Source organism: Calypte anna, chromosome 25 (assembly GCF_003957555.1).
Source record: "Calypte anna isolate BGI_N300 chromosome 25, bCalAnn1_v1.p, whole genome shotgun sequence".
NCBI lineage: Eukaryota > Metazoa > Chordata > Aves > Apodiformes > Trochilidae > Calypte > Calypte anna.
Window position 1 is genome coordinate 1,135,076 of NC_044270.1, and position 23,773 is coordinate 1,158,848.

A 23,773-nucleotide genomic window follows, 5' to 3' on the forward strand; every position below is an offset into this window, starting at 1 on the left:
CCCTCCAAGTCTGTTAGCTTAAAAAATGAAAAAGGGGGGGAGGGTGAACAGAGGAAATGAAATCTAATCTCTTTCATCATGGTAAGACCAACTCAGGTACCAAACAGGAAGGATCAAGATGATGAATTTACTTTATTCGTGAGAGAAGCTGATTATTTATTTTGAGAAATGTTGCTAGGACAACACAACAAAAAGTCAACACTAGGCTCTGAATGTTGGGTGATCTCCTGTTGCTTGGAAGGGAAGCAGGGGCAGGCTCTGTGCTGCTTCTGCATGGTGCCACACTCTTGGTGCAGCTCTTGCTGCTGTCCAGGCTGCTTCTTTGGGCTCATCTTTCAGAAGTCAACATTTAATAGGTTTAAGAAGCAGTTACTGCTTCTCAAGCAGTTTTGACACTGTGTGATAAGCAAGATCACTGTGTGATCAGCAAGAGCCAGAATCACCCTCTGGAAATTATTTGCCTTGAGACTGGGGGAAGACAGAAACTTCACAAGAGGGGGCTGAGAAGAAAAGCACAAGTTGCTACTACTTGGAAGCAGCCCAGAGGCTCACTACAGCATTGCTGGGAGGGGAAGAAAGAGCAGGTGGGACACAGCACAGACTGTGGTGAAGAGATGAAAAAGCTGGAAAAGAAGGAGTGAAAGTCTCCAGGTCGTGCTGTGAGAGCTGGGATCATCTCCCTGCATGTCCTAGCGGAACTGGAGGGGGCTGATCCGCAGCCCAATGACATCTTTGCCAATCTCTGTCACCTGAGGAAGAAAAGGGAGATGATTAAGGCTTAAAAGCAGCTCAACAGCCCAGCCCAAGCATTTAGAACCTCTGGCTTCTGGAGAACACATGCTGCCGACGGTGCAACACCAGTCCCTGAAGGCAGCATTTAAACCAGACAGTGTTTCACCATTCCCCAACTGCTCCTCCTCACTTGCCAAGTCCTCCAACATCCAACTTGACCCAAAACCTACACCAAGGTTAAGGGGAAGCATGGGGGGAAGCTGTAGGAGGGGATCCCCAAGGGCAACAGCCCGGGTTAGGAGAGAGTGGTGGCAAAGGTTGAGGCTCCCTTACTGTAGTGACACGGCAGATCTGCCCGTGGAACTCAGGGCAGTAACAGGCTCCACTCAGAGGACATTTCTCCACGGGTTTGCCCCGGTAGATGGGTCGGTAAGAGGCAGCACAGATGTCAAAGGGGTTGTGCATGTCATAGTTGAGCTGGTAGGTGTCAGTGAGATTCTTCTCACATGCTGTCAAGATCTTGCGAGTCTGCAAATAAAGCAACCCCAGTGAGCAGAGGGCCCACAGGGTCTGTGAATGCAAAGACTTCTGCACATGCACCTCCCAGACATACCTGCTGGGCCACCTCGGGTTTGGGGCCAAGCTCCAGCAGCCGACGGGCAAAAGTTGCAGCTGTCTTGAAGTTTTTGAGTTTGAAAAAGAGATTGAGAGCCGTACGCAGCACCAAGATCATGTGGACAGGTTGCAGGTTGGAGTGGGTGAAATAGGCAGCCATCTGCAGCAGGGAGGAGGAGGGAAAGCAGGGAAAGAGTCATTACCAACCCCAACAATAACTGGGTGCCCTGAAAATCCTGCAAGAAACCCCTCCCAGGAGTCGAGACACTACTGGCAATGTAGTATCTGCATTCAAGAAAAGAAATGGCAGAATTCAGGACTCCTGATGCCTCTGTAAACCTAAAGGTTCTTTCCCCCCTCACCTCCCTCCCAGTGAAGAAATTCTCAAGAGGTTCTGTACCTCACAGATTCGCTTCTGCTGCTCCAGAGTCTCTTTTGGCAGTTTCTTCCTCTCAATCTCCATCGAGAGTCCCACGATATATTCCCGGCAAATGGCAATCAGCTGCTGGGCCTTTAGGAAAGTCAGGCAGTCAGGCTCCTGCCCCACAGACCAGCAGAAAATGGGAGAGAAGAGCAGAAAATAGAGAGAAGAGCTGCCTCTCACCTCAGCAATCTCCTGCTTGTTGTCCACCACCAGCAAAGGGACACTCAGCAAGATGGAGCGGAACTTCTCCACAGCCTCCTCGAACTTGCCAGCTGTGGTCAGCTGGTAGCAGAGCTGCAGGCGCTGGATCAGGTCATTGAGTTTGAGTCCAACAGCAGGGAGGGCATTCTTCAAGGTAGCTTCTTTCCTGGGGGGGACCAAAGAGGGGTTGGGGGCCCAAACAAACCATGGCAGAGGCCAGAAGGAACACACATCATCAGCTCGACTGCAGCTTGTCAGAAGTCTTCTGCCCCAGGCCACGCTGTTTTTTTTTGCTCTTAGTTTAGCACAAAAGACATCTGTGCTCCCATAATTCTGCCACCCACAGTGCCCAGTTCTCTCTGCATCAGTGCAGGCTGTGAATTTGGGATCATTTTTTTTTCACAGTGGCTTCCAGACACCAAACCTGGGGTTCTCTAGATGCTTCAGACCAGGAGGCAGAGCATTAACACTAGAGAAAAAATAACATCCCAACTGCCTCACCCTGGTTTCAGTCTCTAAAAACAAAACAAAACAAAACAAACAAAACCCCAGTTCTTTAACAATCTTTACATCCAGCAGCACAAAAATCCCTCTACAGACAGAACACTTCCTATTTAGACCCAGCAAGCAGGAAGGTTTCTCCCTTTACAACAGAGGGAGGAGACACTTCTGGACTTTGATAGCCTGGGACTTGATGATCTCAGAGGTCTTTTCTGTGATTCTGGCTACAGCTCTCCAGAAGCCTGAGAGGCTTTTGGCAGAGGGGAAAGAGCAGAAGAAAGGAGCTCTCCTGACTGCTTACCAGTTACGATGTGGATACCCATACATGGTGGGGAGACAGGGCAGGGCTTGGTAGGTGGTCCGGCCACGGGCATAGGTCTGCAGGAACAGCTGCTTGTATGGTCCAAAGTTTGTTACTCCTACCTGGTCATGGAGGAGCTGAAAAGAGACACATTGATCTGCTGAGTATCTCTTGTTACACGCCCATTAAAAAAAAAAAAAGACACAGATTCACTAAGTGACACAAAACGAAGTTTCAGACTGGATCCAAAACAAAAAAAAAAGAACCTGGGGATGAGGGTACAATCTTCTCCCTAGAAATTCCAGGGGGAACTTACTCTCATTGCTGTCTCAAAGGAGCCTGCCAGAATGTGGTCAACAGGAAGCTGAGAGTTGTTACACCACACCTGCAAGAACAAAAGGAAAACAAAAGGAATTGGGTATATGCACAACTTTGTCTTACCCCTGACTCTGCTTAACAGAGTTCCTAAGCTGTGCTCACAGACAAGTGGTAACAAGAAGGACTGAACCCAAAAGAAGAAGCAGCAAAGTAGAAGGTTTCTGAGAAAAAAAAAAAATCAAAGACTCATGGTCATTATTACCTGAGCTGGGCTGGTGCCTTTGGTGGGTGGCACAAAGAATCCATCCTCTGCTGCTCCTGTTGGACCAGCAGGAACATCCTGGGGAAACACACAGAGCAGCAGTTTGGGTGGAAGTTTCCAGCACCCAGATGAAATCAGAGTGGCCACATCTGTGGTGACCAAGTCTCTGAAGAAGCCCAGCACACACCTCCCCACCACCACCACCACATTGCCTTCCCAAGTAACTACAACTGGGCTACTTAGGAAGCCTCCCAGAAGCCTCCTACCAGTTCAGGGGGAAGATCCAAATCTTCTTCAACTTCCCATCCACCTCCTTCTTCCTGTCCTTTCCCACCTTCTTCTCCTCCAAAGCCCTCTCCAGCATCCACAAAACCATCTGCATGGAGGGAGCAAACAGTCAGAGCTTTTGCACAGGCACACACACTTCTGGCAAGAAAATCTCTTGGATGCACCCACCTTCATCCAGCTGCAACTCTGCATCTTCTCCCCAGCCTTCAGTGCCAACAGTGTCAATATCAATATCAGCAGCCAAGGCACCTCCTTTGCCTACAAAAGGGGCAGAATTCTTCATTTACTCATCTCTGAGGGGGGCAAGTGGTAAGCAAAGAATTATGTTAGGCCAGCACCCTCCCCTCTGACTGTCAGGTCCCATCTGATGCTGAAAGGCCAAAAGACTGGAGAGAATTGTCAGTGATGGTGGAAGCTGGATTCCAACCTCTGCTACTAACACACAACAAATCTGAGCTTAACAGCAACAGTTCAGGAGCCAAGGAGACAAATTCCTCCATTCCAGCTTAATGCAGCTTGCCAAGCACAAATGGTACCTTTGCTAGCAATAGTTCCTTCAAAGAACCCCTTGGAGACAGTCAGCAATGGCCAGTTGGTATCCAGAGGCATGACAGGAGCAGGAGGCTGCAGCAGCTTTGCATTGGGATCAATGTCTGGAATCTGAGGAGAGAGAAGCAGAACCCAGCTAAAAGGCCACAGAAGGAAAATCCCATTCTTTGATGTAGCCACCTTCAAGCAGCACAGTCTCAAGATAAGCACTGGCTGGAATGGAGATGGTTCCTCCCTCCCAGAAAGGAGCTGCCTTGCCAGTCCCACTAACACCAGATCCTGCTGTCATCTTCTTCCCAAACTCTAAAGCTCTTGCAATGAAACAAAGAAGCATTGATCAGTTTGCTCACCGTTTCCTTTTCAGGATCAAATGTTTCCTTCAGGCTTTCAGCTTCTTCATCCAGACCATGAGTTGCAGCTGTGAGATAGGCCAGGGACTCTGAAACGAGATACAAGGAACCCAGGTTCTTCAGTGCCCTACAGAAAGAAAACTTCTCACACCAGCAGGTGAGGCCACACTGTCACAAAGACCATGAAAACATGGAACAGCTTGGAAGGGACCTTAAAGATCATCCAGTCCCACCTCCTACCATGGGCAGGGACACCTCCAACCAGCCCAGGCTGCTCCAAGCCCCATCCAACCTTCAACACTGCCAGGGATTCAATTTCTCAGGGAAGAGATTACACTGATCTGCCTTCACAATTTACTGTCCATCCCAACCACACCTCCAGCTTCTCCCCAGCCCACAGAGACCTCTGTTAGTCTGCTATTACTCACTTTGCCCACAGTTCTTCAGGATCCTCACTCTCTCTGCCACATCTCCTAGATACAAGGCATTCTGGTAGTGGCCACTCATATCTTTACGGATATCAGCTAAACCAAAAGAAGAAAAAAAAGTCAGGATAGTTTTGCTGTGCTTGGCCTTCATTGTGATGCCACTCATTCCCTCTGAGAGATCTTCTGAACTCAGAAGATCATCTTTAGAACTTCTTCTCCCTCTCAGATCTTCTGAACTCATTTTTCCTTGCCAAATCTCTGGCACTCACCAATCTTCATCATCTTCCTCAGCTTCTCCAGGTTGCCAGTGATGAGGTAGAGGAAGGAGAGCCTGTCGAAGTTCTTGGTGCGCTGGTAGCACATCTCCACAATCTGGTGGTTTCCCTGCAGCAGTGCCACTTCTCCCAGTTTCTCCCAGCAATTCTTGTCATCCAGAGCTTTGGCTGCTTCCAGAGCAATCTGACAAGAGATTTGAGGTGGTTACAAAGGTTTTGCAGAAAGCAGTTTTCTCTGCAGGCTTCTGCTGATAATGGGATGGAAAGCAGGGGATTATAAGGCTCAGAGAACTAAAATCTTGGTCTCTTTTCCCAGATTACTTTCAACAAGACAAGAGGGCAGGGTCTCAAGTTGTGCCAGGGGAAGTTTAGGTTGGAGATGAGAAAGAATTTCCTTACAGAGAGGGTGATCAGACATTGGAATGGGCTGCCCAGGGAAGTAGTGGATTCTCCATCCCTGGAGATATTTAAAAAGAGCCTGGATGTGGCACTCAGTGCCATGGTCTAGCAACCGCAAGGGTGGTTCAAGGGTTGGACTTGATGATCTCTGAGGTCCCTTCCAACCCAGCCAATTCTATGATTCTATGAAATCACTCCCCCAGCTGAGGACCTGCATGCTAGCAGGGCTGTTCCATTCTCAATTCTCCCACTCTCAAACCAGCCTTCTTCCCAACACTCCCTCCTTGCAGCAAATAAAAGGCTTGCAAACAATGCCCCTCAAAGGTCAAACCTTTCCCCCAGAACCAGCTGCCACCTCACCTCGATGTTGCCACACTCCAGTGCCAGGCTGAAACGGGTCTTCTCATCCTTGACAAAGTGCAGGGCCACCTCTGGGTAGCCCTTTTTCTGCAGGTAGGCAATGATGGACTGGCCCACAAGCTTGGCATTCCTTACCATGTGGAGCACCTGCAATGACACAAGCCCAGGTATCGAAGGCATTGCCGCTGCTTGGGAGGGACCTTCCAGGAAAGAGCTGAAGGAAGAGGTTTCTCATGGCTCCTCACCTCATCATACTTCCTGTTGATCAAAGCCAGCTTGAATTTGAATTCTGTGGGATCAATAGTGAGGACCCTGGGGCGACACTCCCTGTCCAGGCAGTAGACATTGTTCCCCTTCACACGGGTAACGTAGATGGGCAGGTCCAGGGTACGGATGATTCCATGATCCCTGTGCCAACACACAACACATCCATAGGACCAGATTCACCACCTGACAGGAGGCTCAACACTCTGCTTCTTAAAGCCTGGGTTAGAAAAGCCCTCAGTCAGAGGAAAAAAGCCTCAGTCAGAGGAATCGTTGAATTGTGGGATCATTAAGGTTGGAAAAGACCTCTAAGATCATCAAGTCCAACCATTAACTCAACCAGGCCAACTAAACCATGTCCTGAAGTGTCAGGGCCACATATTTTTCTAAATACATTTATTTATATTTTATATAGATATATCATATATTTTTTTATATATTTTATATTTTTATATTTGTTTTTATATGTTATATATATATAATATATATTATATATATATTTATATATATATCTTTATCTATTTTTTATATTTTTTATATATTTTTCTCCAGGGATGGGGACTCCACCACTTCTCTGGGCAGCTTGTTCCAACACCTGGCCAGCAGGAACAGTGCAGCAATAATATTCCAGTGCACAGGGTAAGCAACCAAAGCTGAGTATTTAGCACTGGCTGCTTTTGGGTATGGCCATGATGGACTAAAAAGTGTTATTTCATAAGCACCAGCTTTGGGATCTGCCAAGAAACTCCTCAGGGTTTTCTGCATGAGGCCTGCCAGTTCAAGGACTCCCAGACTCACCCTGTGGTGACAGCATATTTGATGTGATTGCTGGTGGTGTAGATGAAAACACCACTTTCATCCCAGGCTCCACTCTTGACACGGATGTTTTCGTGGATGTTACACAGGGACTCCAGCTTCCTGTTGCAAATCATGATGGCTGGAGAAGAAACCCAGAAGAAAGAAGGCTTAGAGAATCCTCAAACACCTGAGTTAGAGTTTCTCCCTTTCACAGTCCCAGAAATGATATTCAGTGTCAGCCACTAAGGAGCTGATGGCAACCAGGAGCAAATTGTCACCATCTGCCCTTGTTTTATGGGAAGAGATCAGCTGGATCATTTGGAGGAGCACAAGAAGTTCTGGTTTACAAGCTTACAGAAAGGTTTTGCTGAAGAGACAAAATGGCAGAGCCAACACTGTGAATGTATTCAGCTGCTCCTGAAGCCATGGAACTGCCCGGCTGCTCCAACAGGGAACCTGCTCCAGTCCAAGGAAGGAGCTGGAGTGCACTAGGATGGGGGTGAAAGCCTCTGCCCCCCCCCCTGCTGCTTACCATGCTTTGCCAGCAGAGCCACATGGGACATGTCAGCAGACCAGATGACATATTTCACCTTGGCAATCTTCACTGAGGCCAGAGTTCTGGGAAAGGACATCAGGGAGAGGACATCACCATCAGGGTGTTGAACACACAGCAAGCCCTGTGATCAGCTCTGGATGATAATTACCAGTACCCAACAGCCTGAACCCCATTTGCAGATGCTCTGAAGCCCTTTTTTGCCATTCTGGAGTGAGTGAACTCAATGTCTCTGCTGTCCAACACAGCAAAACAAACCTCCCTCCACATCTGTGCAGTGCCAAACCTAGCTGAGTGACAGCTGACTTGAAAACATAGAATTCTGGGGGGAGGGGAGGAAGAGGAGGCTTAGGGGAATGGGAGGGTTAGGGGTAAACTTAACAGGATAAGAGAAAAACATTATTTACAAGCTGTGTTTGTGGGTTTTGATCTACTTGTTAACTTTCCCAGCAATATTAGAAAGACAAAGGGGACACAGGTGATCACCAAAACCCAAATCTACCTGAAGATAACCCAGAACCTTCTAGAGACCACAAAGTGGTCTAGAGACCACAAAGTACCAGCTCCTTGCCTGTTTCTTTGTGGCTACCAACACAAGCACCAGCACAAACACCCTGCTAAAGGAGCATTTTGGGCAGATATAAAACCTCAGGGACATCAGGCAAGCCTGGCTTGATTAAGCTTGGGTTTTCTGATTTCTCTCCATGTTTTACAGCACCCAATCCTGCAGTCCCAGGATTTACTAGGCTATGGCACACATCTCCCTGTGATCCATGGCACAATGCCTGCAGCATAAATTGCACCTTGGCCATGTTTACACCCTGCTCTTTGTAACAGTTGTTTGCCTTGGTTTGGATGGCTCCGACGCAGCCTGCAGCTGATGCTGAATTCTGGAGTGCATTAATAGCTGTTCCCTGTCCCCAGGGGGCACAAGCCAGCAGGATTACAAAATTCAAACTTCTCCCAGAAGGCTGGGTCTTACCTCTTCTGCTGCACGTCGAAGAGGGTGATGGAGTCTGCATCTCTCAGCAGCAGGTTCCCAGTGCCAGCATAAAAAATCTCATCGCAGTTCGGCACCTGCACCTTCTTGGTGATCTCATTCTTCAGGTTTTTGATTAGGATCTGCCAGTGGATGAGGTGTAACAGCACAGGACAGTTAGGCATGTTCTCCAGGGAAATCTAGGATTATTTTAGCTTGAAATTTTTAGACAAGCTGCAGCTTTTCTTTTATCATTGAGGTTCAGCTTGCTTGCACCGGTATCAGATTTTCTCCTGCTAAAAAACTCAGCCCCAGGTTTGCCAGGGTGCAGACACAGCAAATCCTCCTTCCTTTGCAGCCCCACTGCTGGCATTACTAGCTGGCTGGTGTGGTTTGCAAGCCCACTCTCCAATGAAAAAAGGAAATAGTAGGGAAAAGTGAGAAAGAACACAGCATAGGTAGAAAAGGGAAATGGGGAAGTTGAGAGGGGAGGATGGCAAAGGGGAAGGAAGGCAAGAGTAGAAGCTCAGGTATGAAACCAACTTAAATTTATTAACCAAAAAAATGTCCTGAATTTAAAAAAAATAAAAATAAAAAAGGAGAGGGGAGCCAAGAAAAAATACACTAAAAATACACTATGCTGCACGGGGCAAAGAGCAAGAGTTTTCCTTCACATCAAGTAAATTCAAGCAGGGAGAACTGTCCGTGATTTGTCTTATTCCTATTGGATTCTGTGAGAACAAAGAGTTTTAAAATATCAAAGATGTATTTTCACCATTTCCTCACTATTTTCATTCTGTGAAAGTGACCTGGGTGGCTTCACAGTCCTGTTCTAGACAGCTTTCATCCCTCAACTCACCTGTTGTAGAAGGCTTCCAGCAACTGGGCTAATGTTCACCATAAAAGAGGTTTAACTCATTTGAACTTTATTATATATATAGATATAGATATAGATATAGATATAGATAAATATTTATATATAATGTCTTTGGTTGGAAGAGACCTTGAAGATCACCCAGTCCAACCTTTGACCAGCACTACACTCACCACTAAACCATGTCCCTAAGGACCAGGTTCACATGCTGTTTAAATACCTCCAGGGTTGGTGAGTCTACCACTGCCCTGGGCAGGCTATTACAGTGTCTGACAACCCTTCCAGTGAGAAAAGTATTTCCTAATATCCAATCTAAACCTCCCCTGGTGGAGCTTCCATCCATTTTAACAGCACTGTATTTCTTTGTCTACGTCCGCGGCCCCGCTCTCTGCTGACAACACTTTGCCAGTCGACTCAGATCTCCCATAATTCAGTCAACCCCACCTCCCTGCTTTCCATCTGCACCCTTCCTAATGACAACATCCCCACACACACACACTCCCCCACCGTGTTAAAAAGATGACCCTATTAAGCTCATCCCCTTACCGAGTGCATGCGATCCAGGACTGCGAAGCGGTTCCGAGCTACCCACACAGCTGTTAGCCCGGAGGAACGTTTCCCTTCTGGGGCTGGGGAGAGAGAAAAACAGGCAGGGAATAAAACCTCTGGCAAGCTTTTCCAGGGACATGCATTACTCAGTCTTGTTTGATCCCATCTTGGCTGTTGGAGACGCTTCCTCCCTCCTCATTCATGTTTAACCTGAGGCTATTCAAAAGATTCGTTGCCTCCCCCTCTCCCTGCTCCCCTCCCTCGCCCCCCCATGTCCTTCCAGCTCCTGGCATGGCCAGTGCCAGCCCTGCTCTCCAGCCAAGGGACAAGTGGCTGGCTGCACCCCCAAGGCCACTGCTGGGTGCTGGAACAGGCCACCCTGGGTGACAGCAGCATCTGTCAAGCTAACGAGCAAAGCCTCGTCGGCCAAACGAAGTGAACAGCGAGGGTCCTGGCCTCCCCCCCTGCACCTCCCTTTTCTCTCCCCACCCCCCTGATAGAACTGGAGGAGGAAATGTTGCACTCCCCCCCCACACAGCTGTTCTCCCAGTTTGCTAATGCAGAGAGCAGGATGGGCATCAGATGGGGAGGGTTTTTTTGCAGCAGCGGAAGGAAAGGGAGGACTGAAGGGAGCGAGCTGCTGTTGAGATGGTAAAATAAAACTGTCTTTAGTTCTCAGCCCCTTTCCTCACTAATCCTGTCTTTCTGGAGGCTCACACAAATGCTATTTCACCAGCACAGTGCTATTTGTGGCAGATCTCCATCCTCCCAAATCTGATTTCAACCCAACTGCCTCAGCCCTCCTTTTCAGACTTGTCTGAACCCAGTTCCCAGCTCCACTTGGGGTTTTTCTGATGACACCTCCAGCATCTCCACAACTCAGATGTTTTTACCAGCTTATAGTCCTGAACACTGCCTGTAGATCAGGCAGAAAATGACTGGAATTTGTCACCCAGAAGAGTGATAAGAAAGCTTATCTCATCCTCCTATCCAAAGCTTCCCTTGTAGGTCAGGGAAATAAGCTGAAGGACACGAGGATGACAACACCAAGGCACATGCTCAATACCCACATTATGGTCCTGGGACTGCAGAGAGAGCAGCTGGTTGGAGAGGAATCTCAGTAACCAGAATTTTATGCTGTTCTGGAAAATTCATTAAGAGGATGTGGTTTGCATGAGGCCCAACCATTTTTTCCTCTAGAAGAATTGCCCCTTTCCTCATTTAACGAGGCACAATCTGGGCATCCCCCAAGTCAGCCTTGAACATCTCAATCAACCTAAATATTTAGAATATACTGGGTAACATTTCATCTATATGAAGCTCCAAAAATGCTCCCTTTCCCTCTCCAAACACACCTGCTGACTGTACTCAGGAAAGAAATCCTCCCTTCATTATTAGAAATCAGTAAATCTAGGAGCAAGTGAGCTGGGTTTTAGTGGAACTCATTCATCACTCCCACTCATTTCAAAATCTTTACTGCTGTGATGACAAAGGCAGGAGGAACCAGCTGGAGCTTCAGATCCCAAATGGAATTCATAGTTAGAAGTATTATTTTTTTTTTCCTTTTGCCTAAATCATGTTTTGACTAGTAAATTGCACAAAACTGATCTAGAATTTGCTGAGAGGAAGAATGACTACTGGCACCCTGGCACTGACACTTTTACAGCCACTTTTCAGTGTATAAAACCCTCTCAGAACAAACCAGATCTAGTTAAAATCCATCTCTGTTGACAAGCCAGGAAGGCTGCCTGCTGCGTGGAAAGGGAAAAAGTAAAGTTCCTAATAACAAAATGATGAAATATAGATTTGTAGCAGTAAAAGTTTGGGATGAACATGAATTTTTCACGTCAGTGGAGTGTGATATAGTGAGCAGGAAGGCTGCCAAACGATGTGTGCTGCAGGGGCATCAGGAATCATGGAGGAAGAGTCCAACAAGAGAGGCTGAGAGGGATGAAGCTTTTTTTTTTTTGTATATATAAAACATACACATGCATTTGGAGAGCAGAGGAGGGGACAGCTCCACACTAATAAACACTCACAAGGATTAATGGGAAATAAGGAATGCCTACCATCTGGATTTTGGGAGTCTGCATCCTTGGGAATGGTGTATAGGTCATAAGTGCTGTTCTCTAAGTTGCTGGCTCTCTGCAGAGAGGAGGCAAAAAAAGAAAAAAAAACCAAAATAACCCCACAATGTTTTGAGAGAGGATTTCACAGACCAAATATTCCCAGCGTGGTGTAAAGTTCTTAAGCACATTGTGCAGCAAAAGTGACTTACTGTGCAGAGAAGGACAGCATTCTCAGCTGGGTTGTAGGACATGTTGAACACAGGGAACTTGGAACCACTGAAGAAAAAGAGAAAGTTAGAGTCACCTTCTGATAAGCACTCTTCATGTTCTGAAATCTACTGAGTTCTAGAAAAGTTGATTTGGTCAATTTCTTGCATCAAAACTACTGGGAAATGCTGTAAGAACATCAGCATTTCCTAAATGAAAGAGCTGGCATTTCAGTGTGAAACTTACAGCTATTTTCTTCAAAAAATGTATCTATGCCCAGATAAAAACTGACACAAAAAAACATCTTTTGGGCTTTTTAAGTTCATCTGACAGAAGTCACCTGAAACTTGGCTATGTGAATATGACAGAACCTATCTGTGGGGGAGAAAGGCCCCACCTTGAGTCCTGTGAGCAGTTTTGGGCACTACAGTATAAGAAGGACATCAAAGTGATGGAGAGGGTGCAGAAAAGGGCAACTGGGCTGGAGAACAGGAGAGGCTGAGGGAACTGGAGCTGTTCAGCTTGAAGAAGACGAGACTGAGGGGAAAGCTCCCTACAACTCCCTGAAAGGAGGTTGTGGTCAGACAGATGTTGGCCTCTTCTCCCTGGTGACCAGCAGACAAGAGGTAACGGGGTCAAGCTCTACCAGGGGAGGTTCAGGTTGGGTATTAGAAAAAAAAAATCATCATAGAAAGAGTGGGGAAACATTGGAAGGGGCTGCACAGGGAGGTCCCTGGAGGTTTGGGGAGAGGAGGTGCTGTAAGCTTAGCAGGGCAGCGGGTTGGACTCCACAACCGTGGAGGTGTTTTCCAACCTTGATGACACTGGGAAACTTCAAAGGTACTCAGGATGTTGCCAGCAACCATGTAAAGGTGAGGAGCAGCCATCTCTTACCTCCTCAGCTGCATGACAGCAACATCCTTGGAGCTGTTGAAGTCCAGCTGGCGGAGGAACCGATCCTTGACATAATAGAGGATGTTCCCGTGCACCGCGTACGCCGGACGCTCCCGCTCCAGTTTGAAGACAATCATGCCCCCATCATGGCCTAAGGAAAGCCACATGACAAGTAAAACATGGATAAATCCTGCTGGTTTGCTTTGTTTTCCTGTGACAAAGGTGCCACGAGCAAGCTTGCAAGGAAGCAGCAGGGGTGGGGGGGTTTGTACTGGGGCGGAGGGAGAGAGCAAAGGGAAATGTTTCAAACTTGGACATTAGGAAGAAATTCTTTGGGGTGAGGGTGCTGAGCCCCAGGTCACCCCCAGAAGCTGTGGCTGCCCCATCCCTGGGAATGTTGGAGATTGGACGGGGCTTGGAGCTCCCTGGGCTAGTGCAGGGGTCCCTGCCCATGCAAGGGGTTGGAACTGGATGAGCTTTAAGGTCCCTTCCAACCCAAACCGTGTTAGGATTCTACAAAACCTTGTAATCATGTTACTGGTTTGGCACAGAAGATCCTTTATCAGGTTTTGAAGCAAGGAGCACTCCCTGCACAGGAATCCCAAACATCATGCCCCCAGAAGCTGTGGCTGCCCCTTCCCTGGCAGTACTGAAGGTTGGATGAGGCTTGGAGCAAGAATTTTAAAAAAAGAGGCTTGGAGGTGTCCCTGCCCTTGGAGGGGAGCTGGAACTTTAAGGTGTCTCCAACCCCAATCATTCTATGATTCTATGAAGCCCTTGAAATCAAGAAAGAGCCAACAAAAATTGTAAACAGTTGTAATCAGTGACTGCCAGCCACCTTTCCTACTGGGACACCTAATAATTCCAGGATCTGACACTCTTGGCCTGACTGTCACACATTTCTTTAAGTGTTAGTAGTCCAGCGTGGGTTTCCTGACATCCTTCTCATCCCCACAGCATTTTGCTACTTAATCCAGAGGCTCTCTTGTTCTAGCTTTGAATTGCAGCTGATAAAATCAGATTGTGTTTCACTCAACAAGAACCTTTTCCCTGTGGTACACAGAATAAAAGCTTCTGCAAGGCAACGTGGTCTGCAGAGTGTACTGAAGAAAAGCAAATCCTAGATGGATTTCCTATATGGATACATTTTCTCTTCACAGCAATGTGTCAGGCACTCAAAAGGAGGTTTTTTTTTTACCTGCAGCAAAGAGGTTGAGGTTGGGGTGAGCAGCCAACACCCAAAACCGATCGTGATCACGCCGAAAGGTCTGGACACCAGTGCTGAATGTGCAAGAGAAAAGGAATAAGGAATTTAAACAAAACAAAAAGTTCTTAAGCTTTGCCATTCAGCACGAGGAGCCCACTGAGAGTCCAAAGCCTTCAGTTAAATCTCATATTCTCATTTAACATCCTTTCAGCAGCAGTGCCACAAGCCAGCCCTCCTCCCACCGACCTTCAGGTGAAAACCCACAGCTTCTCACTCATGAACTATCCAACACCAAGCACTGATGTTTTAAGAACAGCTGGTGGTTGGTTTCTCTCCAAATAATGAGTAACTGGTGGGTCACCCATCTGTGTACAGCAGGAAGGTCCAGCACAAACCGTTTGGACATATCCCAGACCCGGATGCTCTTGTCTTCTGAATTGCTGAGGATCAGCTCCTGCCGTGGGTGAAAGACAGCACAGGAAACATTGTTGTAATGTCCTCGGCATGTGTCGACCTCCCAGGCCTTTGATTCTAACAAGAGGGGGAGAAGAATGAGGAAAAAAATGCTCAGAAAGGTTAAGCTCTGGCACAGAAGCACAGGGAGCATGTAATGATGAAGCAAACTGGTTACTCCCCCACTCTCTGCAATTTCACCTCACAGCTCCCCTCAGGGACACATCTAAGGCAGAATCCTAAAGAAGTGCTAAAAACTGTGGATAGTTTAGCTGGAGCAAGTTGACAAAAGCACAACCCTAGAGGGCTAGAGGGCTCCTGGCTCTCCAGTCCCATCCGTTTCTTATTCCATGTCATGTCTGGAAGTTTTTCTGCTCCTACAAACATCTGCTCAGCAGCCAGAAGTCTCTGCTACAGAACTGAGCTCTCCTCAAACTACACCAGTAACTTCCTGACCACTCTTGCACGTCTGCAAAGTGTAAAGCACCTCCAGGTTCAGCCTACAGCTGCTGGAGTATCAATTTCAGCTCACAACCCCTTCCCCCCCTGGCGGCTTCCCCTGGAAAATCCTCTTACCATTCATCCTCCAGATCTTCACCTGCCTATCATCAGCCCCTGAGACAATCAGAGGCATGGTGGGGTGGAAGGCAGCCCAGTTCACCCCTCTGTCATGGCCCTAAAGGAGAAAAAAAAGAGTTGGTTGAAGCTATTTGGAGGGAGCAAAGCAAGGATGGAGAAAATAAAAGACTGGAGGCAGGGGTGCCAAGACACAGCTCCCACTATTTTTATTTGCCAAGACACAGCTCCCCCTGTTTTGACAAAGCAGGCTGCTCTGAGATACCAAGATTATGGATGCCCACAATAATAAGCTTTGCAGAGCCCATTTTTCACCAGTAGAGCAAAGCTGGAGCTCAGCAGCAGAGCAACACCACTTCCTGGCTTTAACAAGCTGCCTCCACCACCATCATCTCCTCTGTTGCTTCCAGCAGCACAAAGTAATAACATCTGCTATTTAGCTGAGCTTTTGGCTCTGTTTGATTACAGTGCAAACATCTAAACATTTCAGATGTTCAACTCACAAAAAAAAGGAAAAAAAAGAGCACAGGACTCTGTGGGTGTTTGAACTTTTTTCACCCCTCTGCTATTGATGCTCTCAGGCACATGTTGTGATCCTGGGGGTGCCCTATACAGGGACAAGAGTTGGAGTTGATAATCCTGATGGGTCCCTTGAACTCAGCATATTCTAATTTTCTGGGGTTTTTTTCAGGCTCCTTTGTGTCACAGAGACTTCATGCAGTTAATCTGAAAAGGCTGCACTGCACCCACACAGACAAAATGAGGCCATACCTCCAGAACGTGCTTCACAACTGCATCTGTTGTCCCAAACAAATCCACCCCTGTTATCCCCCTGACATCAGATTCCACAGCTCCAGGGGACAGGTTTTTCTTTCTCAGGCCTTGGGGAACAAAAGGAAAAGAAGCAAAAGTTGTATTAAGAGAGAATGTTCCCAATTTAACAAGCTGAGCACCCTCCTGTGCTGCTACCACAGGTACAGGTGGTAACTGGGAACCTGAAAGGGGGAGAAACATCCAAGGCTCCTTCCAGTTCCCAAAGGAGAAACTCAGCTGAGAGCTCCCAAAGGGAAGTCTGGAATGCAGCAAGGATCAGCTCACCTGGACACACTTTCCCATTTCTCCCCCCTCTGTTCATCTAAGGTTGCACTTTTCAGAGGGCTTCCACCTGGGTCACTTGGGTGACCTCTTGCTGATGGATGGGGACAACCTGCCTGGCTCACCAAGTATTTTCAGGAGCTAAAACTTGAAGGAAAGGCTTCAACAGATCCAAACAAGCAGATTCTGACTGCATGCCCACAGCCTCTCTCAGGAGACCAGAAGGAAGCCAACTTCTTTTAGGAAGAAATTGTTTCATTTGAGGTTGCTGAGCCCCAGGTCACCCCCAGAAGCTGTGGCTGCCCCATCCCTGGGAATGTTGGAGGTTGGATGGGGCTTGGAGCCCCCTGGGCTGTGGGAGGGGTCCCTGCCCATGGGACTGGGGGAGGTTTTTGGTTCCTTCCAACCCAACCCAACCTATAACCAAGGTCTGCAGGCAAAGGGGCTTTGAACTCCTCATTGAGTTCAGGCAAAAGGAGGAACAAGTTTCCAGCTGCAAGAGGGGAGATGGGAGGGAGAAATTCTTTAATTTGGGGGTGCTGAGCCCCAGGTCACCCCCAGAAGCTGTGGCTGCCCCATCCCTGGAATGTTGGAGGTTGGATGGGGCTTGGAGCCCCCTGGGCTGGGGGAGGGGTCCCAGCCCATGGCAGGGGGGGCACTGGATGAGTTTTCTGGTTCCTTCCAACCCAACCCATTCCATGATTCTCTGGTTCTGGATCTCACACCGAGTTCTCATTATTTGTATCACATATTCTCATTAGAGAGTGGCTTGAAATTGGAAAAGGGGAGATGGAGGTTGGACATTAGGGAGAAATTCTTTAGGGTGAGGGTGCTGAGCCCCAGGTCACCCCCAGAAGCTGTGGCTGCCCCATCCCTGGGAATGTTGGAGTTTGGATGGGGCTTGGAGCCTCCCCCTGGGTTGTGGGAGGGGTCCCTGCCCATGCAAGGGGTTGGAACTGGATGAGCTTTAAGGTCCCTTCCAACCCAAACCATGTCAGGATTCTACAAAACCTTGTAATCATGTTACTGGTTTGGCACAGAAGATCCTTTATCAGGTTTTGAAGCAAGGAGCACTCCCTGCACAGGAATCCCAAACATCATCTCCCCATTTTGGTGTCCATGCTCCTCATCCCTCGCCCTCTCAAAAAAAAAAAATCCCCTCCAATGTCAGCAGAAGCTGAACTGGAAAACAGAGACAGAGCTCAGAGAACAATCAAATCACCCTTCCCAGGGGACTCCTTCAGCCAGGACAGAATCCTGCTAAAAGCTGCAAGTCCAGGGCAAAATTAGGGAGTGGGATTGTATTCTGAATCCATTTTCCACCTCTCTGTAGGGTTTTGTCATTCTGGCAGTGGTGTGTCTAATGGGAGTGACAGCTGAGTCAATAATTCAGCCTGTCTCTAAAACCCCTCAGCACACATCAGCTGAGAGAAAAAAAAACCCAACAAAACAGCCAAAAAAAAAGAAAAAAAAAAGGTCTGTGCTATGTCCAAACCAATTTGGCAGCTGGAACTTTGCTGAGTGTTTGGGGGAGAAGGCAGCAGCAAAGCTGGCAGAAGAGGTGGTAAAACTGTTTGAAAATGTTTGAAACAACCCAACTACCCCAAACCCAGCCCCACACAGCTGGCCCTGCCCAAACCACCATGGCAAGAGAGGCACCAGGGGTAAAACCTGGCTGTAAAAAGATTTTATCTTGTAACACCTCCCCAGCAGCCCCTCCCTCCCCATCTAATACCTGATTTATTCTAGTTTTTCATTTAGGGATTGGATTTCCTTCCATGAAGACAGCTTGTGCCCCAAGTAGAAGCAAGAAGCAGCTCTCAGGCACTTTGGAAGCTTCCCTGCTATTGTTTTATATTTGATTTCATAAAATTCTTATATTTTGATTTCATAAAATAGGGGAGCAGATGGAAAAACCTGAAAGAATCCCAAATCATGTTCTCTGCCTCTTACCATCCACAACTAAGCTACCAAAAACCAAAAAAACCAAACCCCACAACCTCTTATTCCCCTTTTTGCAATACAGGCAGAGGTTTTTTTTCTCTTTCTCTCAGAAGGAAGAGAGATCTCTGCTCCCAAGAGTGTTTCAGGTGGATAAAAATGATCCAGAAATGTCTAAAATCCCCTGACAAGCCCAAAACCTCTGCAACACAACCAGGTGACAACACCTTGTCCCTTCTGACACCAACACTCCCTGAATGTGCTGTAAAATCAGCCTGGGACATCAGGCTGCAGAGTTTCCCTCTTCAGAGGGATTTGGGGGTGCACAAAGCTGGGGATCACCTCTGCTGAGGCAGGAGAGGGGCCAAAGGGTGGAGTAGAAAATGCCCAGAGGTCCCTTCCAGCCAGTATCCTCCAATCCTACGAGCTCTCAAATGAGGACAGGCTGTGGGAATTGGGGCTGTTCAGCCTGGAGAAGAGAAAACTGCAATGGGGAGAGCTCAGAGCACCTCCCAGTGCCTGAAGGGATCCAGGAAAGCTGGGGAGGGACTTGGGACAAGGGGCTGGAGGGATGGGATGAGGGGGAAGGGTTTCCAGCTGCAAGAGGGGAGATGGAGAGGAGATCTTGGGCAGGGACGGAGGGAGAAATTCTTTGGGGTGAGGGTGCTGAGCCCCAGGTCACCCCCAGAAGCTGTGGCTGCCCCATCCCTGGGAATGTTGGAGCTTGGATGGGGCTTGGAGCCCCCTGGGCTGGGGGAGGGGTCCCTGCCCATGGCAGGGGGGGCACTGGATGAGTTTTCTGGTTCCTTCCAACCCAACCCATTCCATGATTCTCTGGTTCTGGATCTCACACCGAGTTCCCATTATTTGTATCATATATTCTCATTAGAGAGTGGCTTGAAATTGGAAAAGGGGAAATGGAGGTTGGAAAATAGGGAGAAATTCTTGAATTTGAGGGTGCTGAGCCCCAGGTCACCCCCAGAAGCTGTGGCTGCCCCATCCCTGGGAATGTTGGAGGCTGGATGGGGCTTGGAGCCCCCTGGGCTGTGGGAGGGGTCCCTGCCCATGGCAGGGGGTGGAACAGGATGAACCTCAAGGTCCCTTCCCACCCAAACCAATCTGTGATGGCTTCAAGGCAATTAAGGGGAACAGCTCTCCCTCAAATATAAAATGTTCACTTTCTGATACTCTTCCTGCCCTCAGAGCTGAACCACCCCCTTCCTGCCTTGCTCAGCTTTCAGCCCTTGCAGTTTTGGGGTGGGCTGGGAGTCCCCCAGGCCTGGGCAGCTCACCAGAAATATCCCAGACACGGACAGTCTGATCCAGGCTGGCTGACACCACCAGGTCCTCAGAGGGGTGAAACTGGGCACACATCACATAGTGGTTGTGTCCTGTCAGCACACTGGGAGGAGAAGAAAATCCCAATTTAAGAGGAGAGAAAGGTTAACAGAGATTTCAGCTGGCACCAGCAGTGATAACTTCAACCTTGAGAGGGAGGATGAGGGGGTTCTGGCACCGTTTTCATCTTACCAGACACAAGTCCTGGACTGCCAGTTCCAAACCCGAATGGTTTGGTCATCAGAAGCACTCAAGATCCAGGGATATTCCTAAAAAGAGAAGGAAATCTATACATTAAACACCATAAACACCAGGCATCCCCTCTTCACAGGGTGATTTTCCAGCATGGAGTGAACACTTCCCAACCTCATCCCACCCGGACAGGGATTTGAGGCCTCCCACACCTCTGCTCTCACCCCACCAAACCCAACCCTGATTTTTTGGGGGGAAGGATTCTGAGTTAGGGAAGCAAAAGCTTCCCTTCCAGGCAGCCAGGCCTGGGGAGAGCTTACGTGGTGGAAGAAAGTGGTACGGATGTAATCCAGGTGGCCCAGCAGAGTGAAGAGGCAGCGGCGCAGTTTGTAATTCCAAACCTGCCCAGAGACAGAAGCAAAAACATCACATCCAACCCCCAGGAACCTGGAACCCCCATCCCTGGGAATCTTGGAGTTTGGATGGGGCTTGGAGCACCCTGGGCTGTGGGAGGGGTCCCTGCCCATGGCACTGGATGAGTTTTCTGGTTCCTTCCAACCCAACCCATTCCAAGGTCTGCAGGCAAAGGGGCTTTGAACTCCTCACTGAGTTCAGGCAAAAGGAGGAACAAGTTTCCAGCTTCAGGAGAGGAGGTGGGAGGGAGAAATTCTTTGGGGTGAGGGTGCTGAGCCCCAGGTTGTCCAAGGAGCATCTCCCAGTGCCTGAAGGGATCCAGGAAAGCTGGGGAGGGACTTGGGACAAGGGCCTGGAGGGATGGGATGAGGGGGAAGGGTTTCCAGCTGCAAGAGGGGAGATGGAGAGGAGATCTTGGGGAGGGAGGGAGAAATTCTTTGGGGTGAGGGTGCTGAGCCCCAGGTCACCCCCAGAAGCTGTGGCTGCCCCATCCCTGGGAATGTTGGAGGTTGGATGGGGCTTGGAGCCCCCTGGGCTGTGGGAGGGGTCCCTGCCCATGGCTTGGAACTAAATGATCTTTAAGATCCCTCCAACCCAACCCATTCCATGGTTTGAGGATTTCTCAGCCTCACAATGACACCCTGATTGCTGTGATTTTTTTTCTGCCCCCCCAAGTATTTACCCTCTTAGGGACCCTTTTATCCCAGCACCCCACTGCCCACCCAGCACCCCCACTTTGGCCTCTGTGTCCAGGCACTGTGACAACTTGGAGGTTGGATGGGGCTTGGAGCCCCCTGGGCTGTGGGAGGGGTCCCTGCCCATGGCAGGGGGGGCACTGGATGAGTTTTCTGGTTCCTTCCAACCCAACCCATTCCATGATTCTCTGGTTCTGGATCTCACACCGAGTTCTCATTATTTGTATCACATATTCTCATTAGAGAGTGGCTTGAAATTGGAAAAGGGGAAATGGAGGTTGGACATTAGGGAGAAATTCTTTGGGGTGAGGGTGCTGAGCCCCAGGTCACCCCCAGAAGCTGTGGCTGCCCCATCCCTGGGAATGTTGGAGGTTGGATGGGGCTTGGAGCCCCCTGGGCTGGGGGAGGGGTCCCTGCCCATGGCACTGGATGAGCTTTAAGGTCCCTTCCAACCCAACCTCTTCTGCACTTTTATGATTCTTTGGATCACCAGCAGCATCACACACTCAGTGTCAGCTTCATCTCTGGAACTCTTCACTACTGAATCCATCATTCCCTTCCTGGTTTCTCTCTTCCAGAAAAAATCATAGAATCATAGAATTGGCTGGGTTGGAAGGGACCTCAGAGATCATCGAGTCCAACCCTTGAACCACCCTTGCGGTTGCTAGACCATGGCACTGAGTGCCACATCCAGGCTCTTTTTAAATATCTCCAGGGACGGAGAATCCACTACTTCAGTGGGCAGCCCATTCCAATGACGGATCACTCTTTCCATAAAGAAATTCTTTCTAATATCTAACCTAAACCTCCCCTGGCACAACTTGAGACCCTGCCCTCTTGTCTTGTTGAAAGTCGTTTGGTAAAAGAGCCCAACCCCCACCTGGCTACACCCTCCTTTCAGGTAGTTGTAGAGAGCGATGAGGTCTCCCCTGAGCCTCCTCTTCTTTAGGCTGAACAGCCCCAGCTCTCTCAGCCTCTCCTCGTAGGGTCTATGCTCGAGTCCCTTCACCAGCCTGGTTGCCCTCCTTTGGACCTGCTCCAGGACCTCGATATCCTTCCTGAACTGGGGGGCCCAGAACTGGACACAGGACTCAAGCTGTGGCCTCCCCAGAGCTGAGCACAGGGGCAGAATCCCTTCCCTGGACCTGCTGGCCACGCTGTTCCTGAGCCAGCCCAGGATGCCATTGGCCTTCTTGGCCACCTGGGCACACTGCTGGCTCCTCTTCAGCTTCCTGGCAATCCAGACTCCCAGGTCCCTTTCTGCCACTCTGTGCCCAGCCTGGAGCTCCCCATGGGGTTGTTGTGGCCAAAGTGCAGGACCCGGCACTTGGCCTTGTTGAACCTCATCCCGTTGGGATCAGCCCAACTCTCCAGTCTGTCCAGGTCCCTCAGTTATGGTGCAGCTGAAGGGAACCTCCAGAGTCTCTGGCCTTGCTGTGGCTGTTGCCAAACCCAGCCCTCCTCAGGGATTCTCTCCTGGTTTGAAGTGTCCCAACGATGGGTTTGGTAAGGAGACATCAAACAAGAGAAATGGTGCCTTTATCTTTGGGTTTTTTTTTTTTTCTTTTGTGTGCCTTCTCACTTCTCAGCTCACCCAGAAGCCTCTCTCTCCAATTATCTGAAGCCAAGCTCCAACAGGACCCAAACTCCCCATAATTAACATCCCTGAAGTGAACTGTGACCCCCACACATCCCCTCCCTCCCACCTTCCCCATCTTTCCCCCAGGTTTTTGGGGATGTTCCCTCCCTTGGATGATGCCTTCTAGAGGACAAGGGGTGTGTTTGGTACCTTGATTTTATAATCATCACCTCCAGACACAAAGAGAGGCTGCTGCTTGTGGAAGTCAATCCCACGAACAGGTCCTGCAAGAAGAGGGAGAGCAGCTTGGACACAGCAAGATCCCCACCCCAAACCTCTGCTTTCTCCTCCTCCTCACTTCTGGGGGGATTCCTCATAAACTAAAACCTTCAAAGCAACCCTCAAACCTCACACCACAGCCCCACACCCCATTCCCAACCTCACCCAGACGCCTGCAGCCCCCCCTTTACAAAACACCCCGACCCTTCAGACGCCTTATTCTTGTTTTTCAGGCTTCATTTCCATCCCAGAAACCAAACCAGGACCCTTCTTTCGTGCTCAGAGCTCAGCAAACGGAGCCACGAAGCAAAACGGGAGGCTCTGAAGTCAAACAGACCCCCGTAAGGCTCCAGCACCACCCCCCCCAACCCCTCACTCACCATCGTGCTCATCGAACTTGTCGATCAGAGTGCACATGCGATAGTCCCACAGCTGGATGACGCCATTGTGCAAGCTGGTGAGGATCCAGGGCCTTTTGGGGTGAAAGCTGAGCCCTGAGGAAGCACACACAGAGCTGATGCTGAGGCCTGGGCCCCCCCCCCACCCCCCTTCACCAGCCGCCCAGGCGAGCCGCCCGCCCCCCCACAGACCCCAGGGCTGGAAGAGAGGAGGAAACCTCAAGGCAAAGCCTCCCGGAGCTCCCCCCAAGCCGTCACCTTTCACTCGGGCCGACTTCGTCTCGAACTTGGTCAGCATCGCCCCCCGCCCTCCGCCTCCACGTCGCCTTCCCGGAAGTCAGCGCCGAAGCGGACTTCCGGTTGTCCCCAGACCACAGAGTCTGAGTCCTCCAAGCGGCGTAGAGCGGCTTCCGCCC

The 23,773-nt window shown here is 49.3% G+C and overlaps 1 protein-coding gene across 2 annotated transcripts; it reads right to left on the reverse strand.

The window, feature by feature from the left end:
* Positions 1 to 113: 113 nt before the first annotated feature.
* Positions 114 to 23,713, reverse strand: COPA (coatomer protein complex subunit alpha). 2 transcript variants are annotated; one of them, XM_030465292.1, is made up of 34 exons: positions 23,616 to 23,713; positions 23,340 to 23,453; positions 22,891 to 22,964; positions 20,313 to 20,393; positions 19,993 to 20,069; positions 19,755 to 19,864; positions 16,198 to 16,307; positions 15,427 to 15,526; positions 14,793 to 14,928; positions 14,389 to 14,471; positions 13,191 to 13,341; positions 12,299 to 12,365; positions 12,090 to 12,165; positions 10,018 to 10,100; positions 8,601 to 8,740; positions 7,598 to 7,683; positions 7,066 to 7,204; positions 6,249 to 6,411; positions 6,098 to 6,150; positions 6,004 to 6,067; positions 5,239 to 5,428; positions 4,970 to 5,065; positions 4,542 to 4,630; positions 4,179 to 4,302; positions 3,811 to 3,900; positions 3,621 to 3,730; positions 3,355 to 3,432; positions 3,091 to 3,159; positions 2,775 to 2,911; positions 1,952 to 2,138; positions 1,748 to 1,858; positions 1,346 to 1,507; positions 1,066 to 1,260; positions 114 to 749 (listed from the first exon to the last, which is right to left on the reverse strand). In XM_030465292.1, the coding sequence occupies exons 1-34, from the start codon at positions 23,653 to 23,655 to the stop codon at positions 690 to 692; spliced, it is 3,645 nt and encodes a 1,214-aa protein (XP_030321152.1). In that variant the 5' UTR covers positions 23,656 to 23,713; the 3' UTR covers positions 114 to 689. The 2 variants fall into 2 exon arrangements, with proteins under 2 accessions (XP_030321152.1, XP_008494291.1); XM_008496069.2 differs by having other exon boundaries at positions 6,004 to 6,150.
* Positions 23,714 to 23,773: the final 60 nt, after the last annotated feature.

Coding starts and splice junctions, on each gene's coding strand:
- COPA (XM_008496069.2), bottom strand. CDS start 23,655: ATGCTGACCAAGTTCGAGACGAAGTCGGCCCGAGTGAAAG. Junction 23,454..23,615: donor GAAGTCGGCCCGAGTGAAAG/GTGACGGCTTGG, acceptor GTGCTTCCTCAG/GGCTCAGCTTTCACCCCAAA. Junction 750..1,065: donor AGATCTGCCGTGTCACTACA/GTAAGGGAGCCT, acceptor TTTCTTCCTCAG/GTGACAGAGATTGGCAAAGA.